The sequence below is a fragment of the Ornithorhynchus anatinus genome, chromosome 19 (genome assembly GCF_004115215.2).
Source record: "Ornithorhynchus anatinus isolate Pmale09 chromosome 19, mOrnAna1.pri.v4, whole genome shotgun sequence".
NCBI classification, from domain to species: Eukaryota; Metazoa; Chordata; class Mammalia; order Monotremata; family Ornithorhynchidae; genus Ornithorhynchus; species Ornithorhynchus anatinus.
In genome coordinates, this window is record NC_041746.1 from 3,314,761 (window position 1) to 3,335,561 (window position 20,801).

A 20,801-nucleotide genomic window follows, 5' to 3' on the forward strand; every position below is an offset into this window, starting at 1 on the left:
CTTTCCCGGCCCCTTAGAACAACCACACGTTGACTTTCCCCTGGGCCTCACCTTGTCAATCATCTTACGGGCCTCCTCTTCTTCGGTATTGGGATTCTCCAGCTCAATGGTGTACGTGCCTTTGTCGCTCTGGTCGTCGTCGTTGTCCTTTTCGGCGGGGGTGGAAGCGGCTTGGGCGTTTAACTTTTTATCCATCTCTTGCCCCGGCCGGTGCCCGAGACTCCCCGAGCTCCTCAACAGAGCGGTTTGGAGGAAGGGTAGCGGCTCCTCCGATTTCTGCTTGAGCAGTTTGCCGTGCGGGGCGCCAGGCCCCGTCCTGTGGTGGGCAGAGCTAGTCTGTAACGACAAAGAAACCGCTTTGGCATCGGCTGACGTGGGTTTGGCTTTCTCGGGTTTTGCTGGAAGTGCCGGATAAGGAGCGTCCGGACCCGAGGCTCTTGTGCTCTGGGTAAAGGAATACGACCGTCTCTTTCTGGGATTGTCGTCGTCCAAGAATTCAATCATAAAAGCGGTTTGACTTACGACAGTTGGTTCTTGATGCTTTTCGGGTGCTTGGGTCTTCGCGTGCAATTTTTTCTGCTCCGAGTGGTGACGCCTTAAGTGCTCTTCGAGAGTTGCCCGCTTGCTACATCGTCGGTGCGCCCCTGCGTTTTCCGAATCGCTCTGGGTGCCGTCGTCGTGTTTATTCCCTGCCGAAACACACACACACACACACACAAAGAAGAAATAGCGGGACACTGAGCGGACACAATCTCCAAAGATGGCACAAAACAACGAAAAAAGCGTTGTTTGTTTGTCTGGCCGAGTCTCGAGGTTCGAGGCGGTAACAGTCTCGGCGACAAGGTCAACTTGCTACCCATCGAACAATGAGTCTTTTTTTTTTTTTAAACGAGCTCGGCGACGATTCAGATGAGTTGCCTCGATTCGCAAAAAACGTCAACACTGAAAATGCTCACATCAATGGCTTTCCACATAAGGTCCGGGTTACCAGCCGGGCAGGAGTTTAAACTCGCATCATCGAGGAGCGCTTCGTCTACCGCTCCATATCTTTGATGGGGTCAAATTGCACCTGTTTATGCAATCGTGTAATTAGAACTGTCTGTTGAATCGGAAAAAGGGATTTGCTCCCACAGTGCTCAAGAACAGTGAAAATGTTGTCGACAATCTCACCGCGTGAAGTTAAATTGCATAAATTTCATATTCAGGCTTTCTTTGCTCATTTAGTTAGCCGTCTCTTACCTGTAATTCTGAAACTAACTACAGTATGCTCCGTAGTTACCTCCGGCATTTTTGATAATTACATTTGAAACGAAAGAACTAAAGATCGCTTGTAGCTAGAAAAAGACACAGTGCTTCCGTGAAATGTTTAAAATCGGATCTGTTAAACGTATTACTCTATGTTTCCAAGTTCATTCATAGCTATCACAACACTAAATGTTTCAGTTTGCCTTTCTTACTCTGAGTCGATTTTAAATGGCCACTACATATTCCCATTTCACACTATCAGTACCTACTGCAAACATAAGATAAACACCTGCATACAAAATGGCCTCAGGGACAGATCAATAGACATCCAGCTCGGTATTCTGTCTCCCACATTGGTACCACAGGATACTGAGAGGGACCATGGGATGATCAACTATCACCTTTAGCATCCATCCTTGCAGATGACAAACATTCCTAACTTTCCCCTCAAACAACATACTACGGACCTATTGCTCATTGTTTATAAAAGCCCCTCCTGAATGTATTGATATTTGCAGCTGCTGCACAACTTCATTCATTTAGGGGAAAGGGGAGTCCCCCCGAAGTTTAATCCCGCAGGACATGGCTGATGGTAATTCCAGGTTTCCTCAACCTGTATCCCTTCACTCTTCTTGCGACTTTAACCATCTCTCTTCTCGGCTTTCGTTTTTCCAGTATTGAACATGAATCGTTTTGGTCTAATCAGAAGCTGTATACACCCCCCGATTTTTGTTTTCGTTGCTTGTCTTTTCTGCCTCTGATACACTTTTACAAAAATGCAGCTACACATTATCTTTCAGAAACGGGTGCAAACACGGTTTCACAGAAAGTTAAAATTATGCCTTCTGTTTTCTCTTCAATATGCTTCCTGATGATGCCAGGGGCTTTTGATCGATCCTTTTGGCTGTCGCCGTCATTGATTAAATGATCTGGGGAAGAGTAGACGGGTAATTCAAAACTCCTTTTTTAAGACATGGCTCTTAGCTTCCAAGGCAATCAGCCGGTCGGCACAGTTTGGATTATATTTTCCAGGATGCATTGCTTCTCTGCACCATCCTCAATCAACCTTGACCACTCTCTCACTCTCGCTCTCTCTCAGGAATGAGAGCTTCCTGAAGATATGGTTCCTTGAAGTGTGTCTCCTATACCTCCACATTTCACTCATCAAAGTAGCAACTGCAGACGTGGAGATTCCCTTTAAAATTCTCTCCTCCCCACATCACCTCCTAGTTCTCCTTCCACTGATGCTTTATTTACATATTTGAATTTACTGATAAAACATGAATGGTGCCCAGTGAATTGTATAAAGTCTGAGACTCCTCGTTTTAGATCTTTTGAGCTGCGTAGAGAAAAAAAACTAGGAGTCTTTGCAAAGGAGATGCTCCCGGAAAAAGAAAGCAATTACAGAGTTCAGTGCATCATCAGTAATTAACATTGTTGCATCAGATTCTCTAGGGCCAAAGCTTCCTTTGCATTGTAAATTACACTCGTTGGGAAACAAAATTAGCTCTCTGATGCCCCAGGGTCCCATTTAGAATCTGAAGGGGTTAGAACAGTGGCTTTTGCTAATAAAGTTCAACCCAAAACGCTTTCTATGAAGTTCAATAGTGAAAGTCTTAAGTGTCTTCAAGGAGTATATGCTATGGAAAATCCGTATCCCTGGGGTGGCCCCATGTAGTATCTGAAAAGGTTAAAGCAGTGGATTGTGCTACTAAAATTCTCCCACTCCCTTCTACGTACCCCTGATTTATTCCCTTTATTCACCCCTCCCTCAGCCCCTAAGCAAAGCATTTCTGCACATACCCGTAATTCACTTATTTATAGTAAGTTCTTTGTGGGCAGGGAACTAGTCTACCAACTCTGTGTAGTGTCCTCTTCTGAGTGTTGAGTACATTGTTCTGCACACAATGAGTACTCAATATTGATTGCCTGACTGCCAAAAAAGTTTGACCCAGAACACTTTCTATGAAATTCAACGATGAAAGCCTTAGTGCCTTCCTGTAATTTATGCCCACAGAAAATCTGTCACCCTGGGGGATCGGTACAAGACATCTTCTAGAGGTGATCACATAAACTCCTGGCTGTGTCTAGGCTGCAGGCCACAGAGTTCGTGATCGCCATCTTTGGATTTTGGGGGAAAAAGACCAGAGAGTCCCACCAGGGATTTGAAAGTCCATGATTCGGCGGCAGCCAGTTTAAACTAGTCCTAGTTCCCTACTCTGTCTGCTGACTTCCGCTTGGACCTTTTGCTGAATTGGCTCCCTCACTGTGAAATGAAGACTTCTGCTCCCCTGAGGATTCAAAGATGGATTTACATTGCAAGGCTCCGGCCTGGCAGTAGAGGGAAAGTCAGGGCCATGCGTGGCATTCATTCATTCAATGAGTCATATTTATTAAGCGCTTACTGTGTGCAGAACACTGTACTAAGCGCTTGGGAAAGTACAATACATCAATAAAGAGTGAGAAGCCCACCAGGAGCTCAAAGTCTAGAGGGGAAACAATGGAATTTGTTAAGCGCTTGAGGGAATGCTCCGCCCCAGTTAGAGGGAAAAAGAGAATTAGGCTTCGGCCTGGACCAGTCTGGAGGAGATGATAATAATAATATTAATAATAATGAAGGTATTGGTTAAGCACTTACTTTGCACCAGACACTGTACTAAGCGCTGGGGTGGTTTCAAGCAAATCAAGTTGGACACAGTCCCTGTCCCACGTGGAGCTCACAGTCTTGACTCCCATTTGGAAGAGGAGGTAACTGAGGCAACGGGGTAGTGAGTGACTTACCCTAAATCACACAGCAGGCAAATGTCGGAGCCAGGATTAAACCCGTGACCTTCTGACTTCTACCCACTACGCCATGCCGCTTCTCTACTGCACCGTGCTGCTTCCCTGGAGATGAGCCCAGGCCGGTGGATTTGTTCACCTGCTCTCGGGCCACCAGGAAGAACTCAACCCCTCTCCCTGTGAGGGGATTCCGAAACGAAGCCGCTGGGCTTGTACTGCTTTCTGCTCAAAGGATTGGAAGCCAGGGTTCCCTTCTGCGGGACTTCTAAGGTCCGGGAAGTTCTAAGTATTTAGCCACCAGCTGCAATGCAGGTGGAGGCCGTGAAAATGGGAAAGAGAGGTACAGGAAGACGTGAAAAAAAAGGCTGGTACGGGAGGTGACGGTAAGGCGCAAGACCCAGTGGATTAGGAGGAGGCTCATAGTCTGTGCAATGCAGAAGAACAGTGTGGGATACATACCGTAGCTTAGTTGAAAGAGCACGGGCTTGGGAGTCAGAAGACCGGGGTTCTAATCCCGGCTCTGCCACTTAGCTGTGTGACTTTGGGGAGTCATTTAACTTCTCTGTGCCTCAATAACCTTATCTGTAAAATGGAGATTACGACTGTGAGCCCTACATGGGACAACCTGATTACCTTGTAACTACCCCTGAGCTCAGAACAGTGCTTGGCATATAGTAAGCACTTAACAAATACCATCATCATCATCATCATCATCACTATTGTTATTATATTAAGAATTCAGGCATTGGAACAAATGTGAAAATATTTTCAAATATTTAAGCAAAAGTGAAAAATAATCGGCAGGGTTCTCGCCTTAGGCGAGGGAGGTCAGAAAGTCTGGGATGGCTATTTGACAGCTACTTATCAGAAACCCTGGGCCCTTCAGCAAAGACTTGAGAGGAAAAGAAATCTTCAAAGGTGCTGGTTACCTTGGATGGGTTTGAAAGGTTCCCCGCCAAAGCAGATTATTATTCTTATCATCGTTGTCACATATCTGTGCCCTAGTTTTTCCCTCTTTTTTATTTTGCTTTTTCTGAATGATGTTTTGAAATAAATCATAGTCTTTAACAACTCAAACCAACCTGCTTAGACTGTGAGCCCCATGTGGGACATGGACTATATCCCACCTCATTAGCTTGGATCTATCCCAATGGTGAGTACAGTGGCTGGCACATAGTAAGCACTTAAATGCCATAAAAAAAAGAGTTAAAGAGTGGGCAGTCAGCCCCTAGACTAGGTCCTCATCTCTCATCTGCTAGGCATTTTCTATTTCCCTGGAACATCAATGCCTCATCTAAGTCCTGGAAGGCCGCGTGGATCAGACATCTGACCCTAAAATAAGGTGTGCTAAATTAATTCCTATCGTTTGCTGTCTCCCATGTACATCGACAGCATGGATATTTAAATCATACTTATGATTTCTTAAAAGCAGTATATTTTCAGACTGCTCTGCCTCCATCATCCTACACACAGGAAAATAGTATGATCAACTGGAAAAAGCACGGAACTGGGAGTCAGAAGGCCTCAGCTCCTCCGTGCGCCTACTGTGTGACCTTGGGCAAGTCACTGAACTTCTCGGTGACTCTGCAAAATGGGGATTGAATACTTGTCATCTCTCCTATACAGACCGTGAGCCCCATGTGCTACTTGATTACCTCGTTTCTACCCTAGCGCTGAGTAGAGTGCTTGGCACGTAGTAAACACTTAACAAATACCATTATTTCAAAAAAAGTGCCCTCCGAGGCCTGCCTAAGATGAAACTCAGAATGGCGAAAGCCTGTAGTTAGACTGTAGACTCTAGAATGTAAACTCATTATGGGCAGGGAACGTTTCTGCTAATTCTGTTGGATAGGACTCTCCCAAGAGCTTAGTACAGTGCTCTGCACACAGAAAGTGCTCAATAAATACTATTGATTGACTGACTGGTTGGTTCCCCGATGCTGAGAAACTTTCCCTGAATGTAAGAATTCTACCTTCTTTTGCCAAATTTTATTGTGTCTGTCTCACCGGTTAGCTCCTTAGGGGAGGGAAGAGGGGAACGGGGAGGAGGTGGTATCTACTTTTCTCTCCCAAGTGTTCTAACGGTGTTCTGGCCACAGTAAGGTGCTCAATAAATATTGTTGATTGATGAAGGTCCCAAATCAAGAAGATAAAATATGCCTCTGTCAACCATGTTTCTAAATGCTGCATTAAGAGATTTCAATCACCACAAACAGATTTTACATTTCTTAAGAACGCTGGAGGCGTCTCGCGAACAGATTCTCAACGGCCATTTTCAGGTGAGGATCACAAAAAAGAAAAGATTTAGACTTATGAGACGAATAGAATCAAGATATCCATTTCTCCACCAAACGTCACCAAGGGGAGGAAGAAGGTGATGGGACCCTAAAGATGCCTTCTGTCCACTAGCCAATGACCGACAATCTAACCCCAGATTCTGACGACAATACTGTGAACGGCCAAATGATGCCTACCCCGACAAAATCATATCTTCCTAATTCAAGAAAGGAACTAAAACGGTCCGCGTTTATATCCTCCGGCGGAGAGTTTTGCTTCCGAGGGCGCTACTGGAGCTCACCTAACGATAACGGATGCCTACCGACAAAAGCCAAATCGGGTTTTGGCAAGGAAATGGTGGAAGACTAGCACGGATTCCCTCCTCAAGGATCGACAGGCTCCGATGCTCGCGTCTGCTCTTTAAGGTTCCAGCGGAATGCGCTGAAACGGCTGCAGACCTTCCGGTCTATGTCACAATTCTCACAATGGACCGTATTCTTCCTTGGGCCCCCGCTCTCCTTCTTTAGGAAATAAGCACCGCCGAGATTACCCGCTTTTACTTTACCTTTCAACCTCTTCAAGTAAACCGGGACGTCGCTCTTGATGCTTTTGGAGTCCTCCTCGGTTCCTTCCCAGATCATCCTCGGGGGGTTGTTCTGGGCTAGCCAGTCGGCCACTTTACTCTCCGGGGCCACCATCCCGGTCTGAATCCCGGGTATGTCTTGGGTGCCCGAGGGAGAGGACTTCTTCGACCTGTGGCGGTGGTCCGGGGTCAGTTTGGTCACGTGATCTTTGATGGTGACTTTGCCCGGAGTGCTGTCGTCGAACTCAATAGTGAAGGAAGCATGGCCTGGGCCGGCCGCGTGACAGCTTTGGGTGTCTTTCGTTGGGATTTCGTGAATGGTGCTCTCGGCCGTGTGGGGTGGGTGCTGGAATTCTTTGGTAGGGATTTCAAAGTAACTTGGTTCCCTACAGAAAGGATAAAGGACCTCTTCGTTGGCGGCTGCCGACTGCTCCTTGACTTGCTTGGCCTCTGTGCTGCACCCTGATGAGAGAAATAAGACAACATTCAAAATATTGGGGGAATTTCAGCGTCTTGAGGGGCCGGGCTTGTTAAGAGCCGCTCTGTATCATCTGTGAAAAATACAAAGATAGTGCTAGAACCCAAGAGAGAAAGAGATAGAGAGAGAGTCAGCACCTTAACTCCGGAAGGGCCCCTTATTTTTGCCAGGGAATACAGTGCCACTGAAGACTGGAGATCCTCAGCTGTGGGGCCTGACTAACTGGTTAGACATCTCGCCTCAACTGATAGCGACCTCGGCTGCGTCTAAGTTAGAGCAACTTAATAAGCAGGGATGAAAGAAGAACAGCAAGTCAATAAAAAGAAAGAGGGAGAGAGAGAAGGAAAGCTGGAAAGCTGAGCATATCAAGCAAATCCTTTGCATCCCCCACCCACCCCGTGCATTTTCTACTACTCAAAATGCAATTGAATAGAAAGGGAGTTTTCCGTTTGGATGGCCTGTTTTGTTTAATGACTTCATTTCCTCCACTGTTCGAAAACACCTGGATTTGCTTTTTCAGAACACAGCATGGGCGGATACAAGAGATATGCAGATGAAGATACACGCAGGAAGCCAACGGGAAGGGAGCCTCTAAAAGTAATGTCCCAAATTGCCTTACAGACATTACTTGTAGAAGAAACCTCTTAATGAGAAAGGCCATTTTTCTTCTGACGCCTGTTCCTTAGATTTGCGAAAAGATGAACAGAAGCAGAATGCAAGCACTAAGTATGCCGACTTTCGTTTCTGCCCGAGGAACAAAAGTTAAAGCGATGGAAGAGAAGGAAGGAAAAATGGAAGATTTCACGAGCTGCATTTCGCGATGTGTTAAAAATACAGAATGGATGCCTTGCCACCTTAGGGAAATTAGTTGCACTTTGGTTCAGGAAAATAAGCAAGGGGGGCAAAATCTCTGGAGGAAAGCAGAACTGAAAATAATACCCCGGATCGATTAGGAATCAGTTCCAGAATCAGCACCAGCGGTTTCAAGATTGGAGGAATCAATGAAAATGGGCATTTTTGTGAAATCATAAAAACTCAGTTGTGCCATTCAGTGATGCCCATGCAAAATAAACTTGGCTGATTTAAATGGTCCTCTTGTAAAAGATATCTAATCAAGATGAATTGTGTGGAAAAGAAAATTTTATACCTCACTCTCCAAAGGGGCCTGAACTTTTCCATTGATTGAGAAAATCATTTTCAACAGAGCATTAAGAAAGAAAAGGTTCAGTTCTTCAACAGACGTTTCCTGCCAAACTAAGCATTGGATCATTTGAGACCTTTTCAATCATTTTTCGATTTTGTTTCTGAGCGCTAAAAAACTCACTTTTTTCAGAAACGCACAAACAGGATTGGTTTCAAATCCTGGATGGCTCTAATCGCAATGATATGGCAGATAAAAGATTCTTAAGGGACCAGCTTCAAAGAACAAAGAAAAGCATTTGCCATTCACAAAGATATAAGTAAATATAAAACAAAATTAATCGGAGTTGGTAATATCCATTTTGATATTGATAGTAACTTTATTAGCTTTCTTCTGAAAAACTTAACATGAATAAGTGAATCTTAAAATTTGTGAGAATTTCTCTTTTAGAGCATTTTTTTAAAACAAAGAAACAGTTATAGGGGAAAATCACTGTTTAAAGGCCTGGAACAAGACCCCAAATTTAGCCCTATGAAAATTAGAAATCAAAATATATTTAGCAGCAGTAATTTGGGAAATTAATTAGTGCACTTAACTCCTTAGTTGGAATCCTTGAGTTGTGATCTTAGCATGCTAATTCTTTATTTTTAATGTAAAACACTAAAAAATATTGGCACAAGGCTAGTATTTACTCCAAGCAAATAAACCTGTAAAGGTAAAACCAGCGCCATATAAGGGTAACCTGCATTTTATCCTCAGAATATTTGGATAAATTACATATGTACCATGAAAAATTCAAACTTGGACTGCCCTACTTATAAACAGAACCGCCTAACATTAAATGCTTTGTGGTAAAATGCACGGTCCAAAATGGGAGCTCAATAAATACTATTGATTGACATTTCTCACATGCTCATATGCTTCCATCCAACCCCATCATCTCTTTCTCTCTGCGAAGTCATTACCAAGTACTTCTAAGACTGTATTAATGGGGACTAAATTATGGAATATTCTGAATATTCTGAGGGTTCTTTTTGAGTTAGATTTACAAACCTTCTCACCTATGAATATTGTCAGATGATGGAGAATTGCGTCGAATTAAAGGAACGCAATCCCCCACAATCACAAAATCTATAAGTACAGTCCCTGAGTAGCTTCATGCACAGGCTAGGGACTGTGAGGCTCTACAAAATCTGAAATTACCGATTGATGACTTAGACAAATAGTACACTAACTTAATTTATGGAGGCTTGGGTAGTTGGCTGTATTTAGAATTGGGATCTTTAAGAAGTCAAAAGACGTTTGGGCAGCTTGCCTGAGAAACAGCTATTCCGTTGAAGTACCGCACATCTAAAATGATTATTGTTAACATAAATAATGGATATCAATAATCTTATTAAGATTTTATATAAATATATGTGTATATAAATAAAGAGAAAGAACTACAATATGATTTTGCAGAGAAGGAGCACGACCTAATGGATAGAGCAGGGACCTGGGAGTCGGAGTACCAGGGTTCGAATCCCTGCTCCTCCATTTGTCCGCTGCGTGACCTTGGGCAAGTAACTTCACTTCTCTGGGCTTCAGTTCCCTCATCTGTAAAATGGGGATGCAGACTTTGAGTCCCATGTGGGACATGGATTAAAGCAGTGTAGTTTAGTGGGAAAGAGCACGGGCTTGGGAGTCAGAGGTCATGGGTTCTAATCCCGACTCCGCCACTTAACAGCCGTGTGACTTTGGGCAAGCCATTTAACTTCTCTGTGCCTCAGTTACTTCATCTGTAAAATGGGGATTCAAACTGGGAGTCCCACGTGGGACAATCTGATTACCCTGTATCTACCCCAGGGCACAGAACAGTGCTTGGCACATAGCGCTTAACAAATACCATCATTATGATTATTACTATTCTACCACTGCATTTAGTATAGAGCCTGACACATTCTAAGTGCTTAACAAATACTATATATATATATACACATATATAAAGGTGCGGTTCCTATTGTTATGATCGTATCCATGTGAGCAAATATGGCTAAAAATGTAGATGTGTTTCCATTTAAGGACTGATCCAATCTGTGAGAGATGGGCTTCTCCCATACTGCTTATACAGACTTCGGTTATTACCCCAAAAGATAAAGGTTCCCCAGGCTGGGTGAGCCCTGCTGAGCTAGTTTTTGAGTTTGATGAGGCTGGAATTATTTAGAACACCTTTTCAAGCCCCTCAAATGCTCACATTATTACAGCTCTCTGGAAAGTGGCTAAAAGGATATATGACGATTGAATCTTGGAAATATGATGGCTTTCCCAGGAGCGCAGAAATTTCCGGCTGAGAAGGGACCCTCAGAGGTAAAACTACCCTCTCTGGCCTTCAGGATCCATGGTGAACCACTTTCGGGACATGGATACGCTCTGGTTTTGGTTCCCCAAACTGGAGATTTCCTGTCCTGTATATCTTTTATCTACCCCAGCTTCTAGTACAGCACCTGGCACTTAGTAAGTGCTTAACAGCACCATTATTATTCTTTAATAACCAATTCCACTGGCTAGCAAGCATTAAGATCAGGAAGTTCTTGAATCCATCCTAAATCCTTCTTGCTGCAACACCAACTCAACTCCTCCTCTTCTGTCCTCAGAGGAAATTAAAAATAGCTGGGACAGACTGGTGTGCAATCTCTTCAATGAGAGAGTGCTGGGAAAGGAATGAAGGCGTAAGAAAGAAGCTCTTTGTGGAATCGGTAGTAAGAAGCTCCAAAGGATTGTGCTGTTCTTAAGAGACTGGGTTGGGAGCTGTTAGCCACAGAAGCCTTGTGATTATTACATGAGTGTTCATCAGTAAATGGAGGCCTCAAAGAGTTACTTGTTTAACTCGCATGATGTTTTCTGGAATACGATGCTCCGACATATTTAAAACTCCAGTCATTTTTTAACAGACCTCCAACTCCGTGTTAGTATAAATGGTATCTGTAAATCTAGTTGTTACATTTCAGTGTAAATAATATTTATTTCACAAGGCATATGCTGAACTGAGACTGGTATCTCTAAATAGTTTCTGTCATTTGAACATTTCTGAAAGATGGCTTGTCACTTAAGACATATTACACCAAAGCACTCCTATAATGATTTTACACTCTCCTACACACCTAGTTTAGTGCTCTGCACATAGTAAACACTCAATAAATACCACTGATTGATCATAAGAAATTGAGATGTTTCTTTCCCAGCAATTAAGCTAGACAGTTGATCCACGCAAAATAGATAAGCTTCATAAAAACAGTTGTCCTACAATAAATCCTTAGCTCTTAAATCTCTCTAATCTGTACAGAAATGAAACAACTTTCTTTCCCCTTGACATCAACCCATTTTGTGATTTAGCAGCCTTCCGTATACATTCATTTTTGTGGCGACATACCTATAACATTTGATATTGAGTCATTTTTTACATATTCTTTACACTAAGTTTTTTATTGGTTATAATTGCTCGATATAGAACACCTCATCAATCTAAGATGACGACATGGCACAGCAAGCTACTGAATTTTAATGCCATTATTACTTATAACTGTCTCTTGCCCTGAGATAAAACTACAAAAATGAAGTATTTCCCTCTCTTTTTATGGTATTCTGATGGATTTGATAGAGTGGTTAAAACCTCTTCAATTTACTTTTAGATTATATTTGTTTAGTGGAGATAATGACATCTCTAGTCTGCAAGCACAGTTGCCTTCTGACTGAATACTATGTGAAAGATACTACTTGAAAAATTACTTATGTATTTATGTAAAAACAATCTACTTCAAAATATTTCATTATTAATAAACACTCCCACTGATATTTCATCAAAATGCATTGTTTTGGATCACTGCTTATTTGGATCATTTTGGGGTATTTTGTGAATGCATTAATGTACTTGACATTTATTATCTCGTAACGAAAACACCTATGTTTAGCTGCTCTTAACACTGCATTCATGGAACCAATTAAGAGCGATAACTTGTTAGAGCAGAACTGACTATTTTGTTCTACCTATTGTCAATAGGCAAGGTAAACTTCCAAAGTCCTTTCTGACCCTCTGATGGTTTGATACATTTAGGACGTCTTTGAGGAGAATATACCAGCCGGGATGTTACCTTCAATTCTTTTTATTAAATTACACAAAGAAACTAAATTTTATTAATAAGATTTCTAAAGCAACTCACAATTCAGAAAAATGTACTTTCAAAAGAAAGCACAAATGAGAGAATGTATGTTTGCTTTGTTTTTCCAGCAAGAGTATGTGTATATTTGCATAGATAGGCAGATAGATAAAATTGAGATACACTATTATTTTTTGTTCTTTTTAAAAATTTTGGACCAAACGGGCAAGTTTCAATGTGAAATGAACACTTTTCCTTAAAACGTTAGTGGGTTATAGTTGAAATAAAATTTTAGTCTCTCCTATGAATTTCCCCGTCCCCTGCTTCTAAATATCTGAGACATCAGTTCTCTTAGCTGTTTAGTTCCTTAGAGAAGAAGGCTTACTACAGCACGATTTGACAATTTGCACTAGACAGGTTGGCAATCTAGTCCATTGTCTATCCTCCTCCATACAGGGCAGCCTTGGCCACTCAATCCCTTGAGGAAAAAGGGGTTAAAATGTCTGCGTCCTTCCTAGTAAGCATGCATTTTCTCTGGGGTGCTTGCAAAGACGGTGCTTAATTGGTAAATAACTTCAGCTCACCACTAATCAGTCATTCATTCATTCATGAAGCTCCCTCTGCCTGCGGATTTGTTATTCTGCTCATATGGCTAATATACAGTCCTCTCTCTGTTATCAGCTCCACTTATTGCGATCAGCAGTCTTCTGAGTATAAGCGACCTCAGAATGAAACCATGCTAGCTCCTCATATTCCTCCTCCAAGCAGCATGGTCTAGTGGAAAGAATCCAGGTCTGGGAGTAAGGGGTTCTAATGCCGGCTCGACCACTTGTCTGCTGTGACCTTGGGTGAGTCGTTTCACTTCTTTGGGTCTCAGTCTGCTCATCTGTAAAGTGGGAATTAAAACTCTGAGCCCCACATGGGACAGGGACCGTGTCCAAACCGGTTATCTCGAATCGACCCTGGCACTTTGCACAGCGTTTGGCACACAGTAAGCCCTTAACCAATACCACGATTATAAGTATTATTATTATTGGGGTTTCCTGAGGACCTTTCCTTGAGCCCTCCTGGTGGATAGCCCTGATTCCACCACTTACCACTTCTGGGTAACCAAGCATTTACTGCCTTGATAAATGAATGTTACAACTTTCAAGACATCTAGGCAGAGAACAGCGTGAAAAAACACCTGAAACGTAACATTGTCTAGGACATTTATTATACGGGTTATCTGATGAACTCAAGAATCTCTGTTGTTGAAGATTTTGGCAACTAACAGTGACTCACAAAAATCTGGATTCTTACTCTGTAAAACTAAAAAACCAAAAGCTATCTGCATAAACATTTTTCCATAGTTCTACATTTTTAACAGTGTGGCAAGAGGCAGAAAATATTAAGAAGATACCAGAATGGAGATTTTTCTAAATATTTTTACCTGAAGCTCCAGTTTCTTGGATTTTTTCTATAGGCTTGCCGTCTTGCTTGTAAGCATTTTCTTCATCGGCTTCATCGTCTCCCCACCAAGATGGCTGCCCATAAAGTGGGGTGCCTCGGGGTACTGCAGAAAGATCTGAAGGAATATTCCAAGAAGAAGAAATAAATGCATCCACTGCAACTGACCCGGAGAAAAGACCTTTCTCCAGAACGCTCGGATTGCTGAGCTGCTGTTTTATTAAGTGCAAAACTAAAAGTACAGCCTAGATTGTTAACCTGTACTAGAAATTTAATATCTTGCTATTTTAAACCAGAACGTTAATTTACCCTAAGACCTGGCCAACGTATTTGAAAATTCGATCCTTCTTGGATCCAATCTTGGCATATCTTTAAATGGCTTCCAGCGGGTAATTTGAGCACGATCCTTTAGAAATAATCAGGTTTGTGTGAAGCGCAATAACAAAAAGTGAACTTTAATGAGCAATTCTCAAACCTTACCTACTGCAACTCAACAGTCCCCTAATCATCCTCCCATCGGAAACCTTTCCAAAAAACCCCGGTGTGATAGGATTGCCCCGAGAAGAGGGAAACTTTGATAACTTTTTCCCTTTATTTTTCCAGGAGTGGCTTCCAGGAAGAGCAAGAGAGGAGCCAGGTGATAAATAAAATAAATGAATAATCCTGGATGATGAGAGGGGCAGACTATGGAAAAGAAGAGATAATAGTAGGAGGGAGAGAGAGACAGCTGTCTTAAAGAACTGACTATTGTTGCCAGAGGCAACAGATGTTTTCAATTCTGCAGGCTCTAGGTTCTGCAACAACTTTCTATTCCCCTGTAATGCTCCTTGAGGTTAGTGCTGCTGCTTGAAAAACATCAGTCAGGGCAGTAACGTTTCCCACTCACAGGGTGTCAGTCATAACAAGATGATTTTAGAGACACTCCCTTAAAGCTTCCATTTTCTTTCCTTAACCCATTTCCTGTTCAAGAGTTAAGTGAAGCCACTGACCTAAGCCATGGTCTCTGTGACCAGACTGCCAATATCATTTGTTTCTTCAAGCTAACACCCTAAAGACGAGAATCCACTGCACTCTGAGTAGGCTAAGGCTTCCAAACTGACGGTAACACCGTCATGAAATCCGAAGGTCGCTAAATCCTACGTTACTTTGGCTCAGTCCACATTTCGCAACTCAGAAGATCCCAGGGCTACGTTAAAGATGACCAGAACAAAAAAATATTATTTGGGTAACAAAATCCTCCAAGCATTTTGTGAACTGTTAGACCTCAGACAGCTCTTCAGGTGACAAATCATCAAATTGACCTGGCTGGTGAGGAGTGTGGCTGAGCACAGGCCTGGGAGTCAGAAAGTCGAGTGTTCTAATCCCGGCTCTGCCACTTGTCTGCTGTGTGACCTTGGGCAAGACACTTCACTTCTCTGGGCCTCAGTTACCTCATCTGTAAAATGGGGATTGAGACCGTGAGCCCCACGTAGGACAACCTGATTACCTTGTATCTATCCCACCGCTTAGAACAGTGCTTGACACATAGTAAGTGCTTAACAAATACCATTATTATTATTATCATTAACTGGACAGTCTAAAGAAAAATTATCCTGATTTCAATCAATCGATAGTATTTATTGAGTGCTTACTATATGCACAGCACTGCTCTAAGCACTTGGGAGAGTACAATGAAACAGAATTAGACACATTTCCTGCTCTTACAATCTAGAGGGAGAGACAGACATTAATAAGTAATTTATAGTCAATAATGTTAAAGATATGCAGGTAGGTGCTGAGGGGTTGGGGGTGGGGTTCAGTACAGCTTCTCTGGGGGCAGAGTATGGAAAATGACAGGGAATGTGCCTGTTATATTGTACTCTCCCAAGCATTCACTACAGTGCACCGCCCACAGTAAGAACTTAATAAACCTGACTGACAGAAAGGCAAAGAAGACCTTCCACTCTAACTGCCCTAAAGTGCCTCTCTGGTAGATTGCTCTCCTCCTCCTAGATCCCACGGCTACCCATCTCCCAGTCCCACTTGTACCACTTGCAAATGGACCCCGCTCTACCTCGCTTGGCAGTTCTTTACCCCTCCCGACCAGGAAGGTGGGATGGAATCCGCCGAGCTGAAACGGTAGTGGGAAATGGCTGTCGGTGACCCTATCGAGCGTGGTGAGTTGAAGTCAGACCATAGTCTTGCCGGAAGCGGTTGCAGTCAGTCAATCGTATTTATTGAGCGCTTACCGTGTGCCAAGCACTGTAGCCTAGAGCTTTGGAGAGTATATTACAATATACCAGGCACATTCCCTGCCTACGACGAGCTTACAGTCTGCAGAAGTCAAGCAGGTTGCCGGCAGCAGTAAAAGTGAAATCAGTTCCTGATCGTAGCAATCAGTCAGTGGTATTTATTGAGGACTTACTGGGTGCAGAGCACTGGACTAAGCGCTTGGGAGGTAGAGTTGGTAGACACCTTCCCTGCCCACAATGAGCTTGCAGCCTAGAGACGAGTTGACTGTCTAGAGAATAAGCTTCCAGTCATAAGCACCAACGTGGCACCTGAGAAACACTTGATGAGAGACGGTGACATACCCATGGTTTTCTCTTCAGCCTTCAACGCTTCAGTTGCTTTATGTTGCACTTCCGATCCAGGGTCTGCTATCTTCGACTCCAAACTCTTGGAGCTTGTTGGTTTTGACGTTTCAGATTCTGACGATTTTTGGGACAGCTGATACTGGCTTGTAAACTTCTCATGCTAGAGAGCATTAGGAAAGAGAAAGAGAAACATCTCTAACTCAAATCAACCCGACAGTAGATTTTTCAGAAAATGAGAAATTGAAATTCTATTACCTTCAGGGCTTCCTCTGGGACGCGCATTTCTCCTCGAACTACAGTAAAAAGATTAGTATGTACGGTGTGCTAAGGAAGGGTTTGAGTCATGAATTCCACCTGATACAGAAATGATCTAATTCAGGTAACTACCCTGATAGGATTAATATGTACCCCTTCATGTAAAATGATGGTATAAAATTTTCAACACACACTCAAGACGTTGATTTTTAAAGCATTCAGTACCTTTCAAATGCAGAGAGAGAAAAATGAAAAAAAACACGAAATGAAAAAAGTACAGGTACTTAGTCTAATTAACCAGATTTCAGCAAATAACAAGCAACTAGTACAATAGTAGAAGAGGATCCTTTAGTCATCACTGTTCATAGCCTTCAGTGAAGTCTCGGCATTTGGGATGAATTATATCAGTATAGCTAAATAACTCATCAGCGGTTGTTCAACAGCACGTCCAGATGAAATTCCATTTCCCAGACTTCACTAGCCCTGGCAAAAATGAAGTTCATTGTCCTAACAAATAGTAATTGCACAGTTATTCAGAAATGCTATAATTTGGGTCTTCACAGAAACCTCAGCTGCTCCAGCTACAGGGAATACAAAAGGACTGTATTATACCATCACACAACTGGCTGTATCTAAAATGCTAGATTTGATCAACGCGGCCACTATTTTGGAAAACAGAGTGATTCCTCTGTACATTATGATATATTATGCACTAAACAGCCAGTCACATTTCCCACTGTTGGATGAATGGGTAATGAAGAGGCCTTACTGTAATTCCTGTACCAAATTCTGATGCTCCTATACACAGCACCGATGACATCCATAAGAACCGTGAGTTAAAAAAATAAAACACCCAAAAGAATGAGGCTTGACCCTGCCGTTGGATCACTCACTTTCAGATGTGCTGTTTGAGTGATCCAACCTCACCTAACAAGGAACCTTTGCCTTCTTTAGATTGAACTCTCGTTTTGGAGATGTTTGGAATATAGAAGGAATATAAAGATGAGGTCATGTTCTCTGAAACATGGAAATGTAGGATTAGAATGTAGGATTTTAAACTATGAGATTATTGTGGCGAGGGAACGTGTCTACCAACTCTTTTGTGCTGTATTTTCTCAAGCGCTTAGTAAAGTGTTCTGCACACAGTAAATGCTCAATAAGTACCATTAATTGATTGCAAATCATGGGGGATTTTCTCCCCTACACACATTGTAAACAGCCCCTTCAGGGCAGGGAAACTAAAACACCACAGACACTCACTCAACAAACACTAACAGAACTAAGGCTAAGCGCCAAATAAGATTGTCTGATGTGAAGCTCAGTAGCCTGGGAATGCACTGCTCCACTGAAAACCCAACATTTAATCCATTTCTTGTATTTGATGGTGGGTTTTCAGTTCCGCATAAGGAGGCAAAGCGCTTCACTGGATGCTACAAACCACAGAAGTGACACAACAAAGGACGTGTGTGGGTGTCTGTGAGCGCAAGATGGACTATGGGTTCTGCATTGGTCTTTAGATAAATGCTCAAACCCATAGATATATTTCAACAACAGCGTCAACTTCTTTGAATATCACACAGCTGTATTTCTTGATTTAGAAGAACTCGGAGGGGATCCAAAGTGACTGGGAAGGGATTTCCGGAGGGATTAGAGATTAGCTGAACTGAGACTGCAAAAAGGCAGAGATGTAGGTGGTCGGGTAGACAGAAGTGAAAGTCAAGACTGTAAGTTCCCCTTAAAGTTGCAAGTTTTAGCAATTATCCTCTATAATGTGTGCAGACTGATCTTTGCCTAGTCTTGATCTGTTCTAGAAACAACGGTCAAGGCCGTGAAGTCAACTTCCCAAGTTGGGAAGATTTGACAGACGGTGTAAAGAAGGATGCAGAATGGAGTAGCCAAGTGGATGACGTTAAATTCTCTCCAGAAAACTGGTTCACTCTATTCCTCTGCTCTTCTCATCTAATGCAGAGGCAATCTCCACTCAGATCTAGGCTGGGAGGAAATGAGAAGTGGCAGAAAATAACAACTCTTCCTCCTCTCCTTCCCCCTGATCCTCAAGACGGTAGATGGAAAGGGAAGGCAGAGATTCTAGAGGAAAACATGGGATAGGAAGGGGAAAATAAAAACATAAGCTATATTTGTATCTAAAGGTTTCCACTGCAGCTACCTACTAAAGTGAGTGTGGGTCCCTGAGCACTTAAGCACTTGGATTTGAAATTTGGGTGACCAGATGAGGGGCAAAATGGGGATTCTTCAACTTTCCCTTCATGCCTTCAGCAAGCTCTTCCCTCTCCTTCCCATCTCCAGCTTCCAAAGATCACAGCCTTTTTACTACTAACACCCAGTATAAATTTTATAATGGAGAGTGCTGGAAAGCGAATTTCGGAGTGATGGATGGAGGCAAAACCCAGTCAGGAGGCAGATGTTGGCAGGGCCTACTTTCTCAGGGACTTACATTTTGATTTCAAAAATGCTACAGAAGACTCAGACTTGGCCAAGCTGTTTTAATCCACAATGGTGACAGTCTTAAAAAAATCACTCATTCATTTGTATGGGGAAATTTTTTTCCCAGTTCTGAGGATTTCTATATGTTAAACGCAAGTTGCTGTTACAAAGTATGAACTAGTCCTCAAAACGTGTTTTTTTTTACATTTACTTGAAAATTGATTTTCAGCGATGTTTACAAATTTCAGTGTAAATGCTTAATATGCCTTAAGCCCTGAGGTCATATTGAATTAAAAGGTTAAAATTATCTAAGTTATGTGGAATTTCTTTCCAGATGGTGGGTATATGTATTGGAGAAATGGCTCACTAACCAAGGACTGAAGTTTTACACTGACTTTTGTGCACTTCCATTTTTTTTTTTACAGTATTTATTAAGTGCTTAGCTTACTATGTGCCGGGCACTATACTAAGTGCTGGGATAGATACAAGCTAATCGAGTTGGACACAGTCCATGTCCTACATGGGGCTCACCATTTTAATCCCCATTTTACAGATGAGGGAACTGAAGCCCCAGAGAAATTAAGTGACTTGCTCTAGGCCCCACCGCGGACGAGTGGCTTTTCAAGCAAGGCATAAACTATATAGCTTAAAATTTACTAGTATGTAATTATTTCAACTTATTTCTCACTCTTTTCAATTTATGAGTACACACAGATTTCTCTGAAAAATAATTACCGTTTTGGCATAATTTTCAAGTTACAACTTTGCCAAAAACTATGTGGAACTATTAACATTTTACTTTTCCAAAACTATATTAAATTACCTCCGATTTCCCTTAAGTGTTACCTTTAGACATCACATTTCTATCTCGGTTCTTGACAGCATCCTACAGATCCAAATAAAAGTCCTTTTATTTTAAATGTCTTATTGAAGATAAATTTCCAAGGTAATAAATATTTGCAAAAATAGCAAATACCAAACATGATGAGGCATATTTGCACATCAGTAAGATTACCCAAAAAACACACTTTTTTCATCAGAAAAAGAATCTCATCAAAATCCAGTCATTCCGGCCCTTCTCATAGGCTTTGCAGTCAGATGTTTTGTTTTGGAGCTATCAAAGTCCTTTCTGAGTCTATGGCATATTCTGTATTGTAAACACACAGCTGCACATTAAGTAGTCATCAATACTAGTAGTAATAGTGAAATTAATTCACATTAAATACACATATCAAGTTCTATTTTAGCGTATTTCAAAGGGCATTTAAGCGCAGTTCTAAGGAATTACACAGATTGAAATATTTTAACCACGAACAGACTACCTCCACATTCCACTGAATGTATCTGTCCATCAACATGTGGCAGAATCAGACTCGTTAAGAAATGGCATAAAACCCAACTTGGATAATACAACCATTTGGCAAGATACTTAACAAAA

General features: G+C 42.2%; 1 protein-coding gene across 10 annotated transcripts in view; it reads right to left on the reverse strand.

Annotated features, from left to right (window-relative positions):
• The window catches only part of CEP170 (centrosomal protein 170), an 88,306-nt gene that overhangs the window by 34,499 nt on the left and 33,006 nt on the right, over positions 1 to 20,801 (reverse strand). For 9 of the 10 annotated variants that reach the window (XM_039914831.1, XM_039914830.1, XM_029046915.2 and 6 more), the window contains 6 exons: positions 16,919 to 16,977; positions 16,661 to 16,823; positions 14,071 to 14,205; positions 6,869 to 7,348; positions 523 to 689; positions 52 to 336 (listed from right to left, as the gene is read on the reverse strand). In XM_039914831.1, the coding sequence (XP_039770765.1) occupies positions 52 to 336; positions 523 to 689; positions 6,869 to 7,348; positions 14,071 to 14,205; positions 16,661 to 16,823; positions 16,919 to 16,977 (1,289 nt within the window). The remainder of the gene's footprint in view (positions 1 to 51; positions 337 to 522; positions 690 to 6,868; positions 7,349 to 14,070; positions 14,206 to 16,660; positions 16,824 to 16,918; positions 16,978 to 20,801) is intronic. The other variant, XM_039914832.1, reaches the window with a different exon arrangement.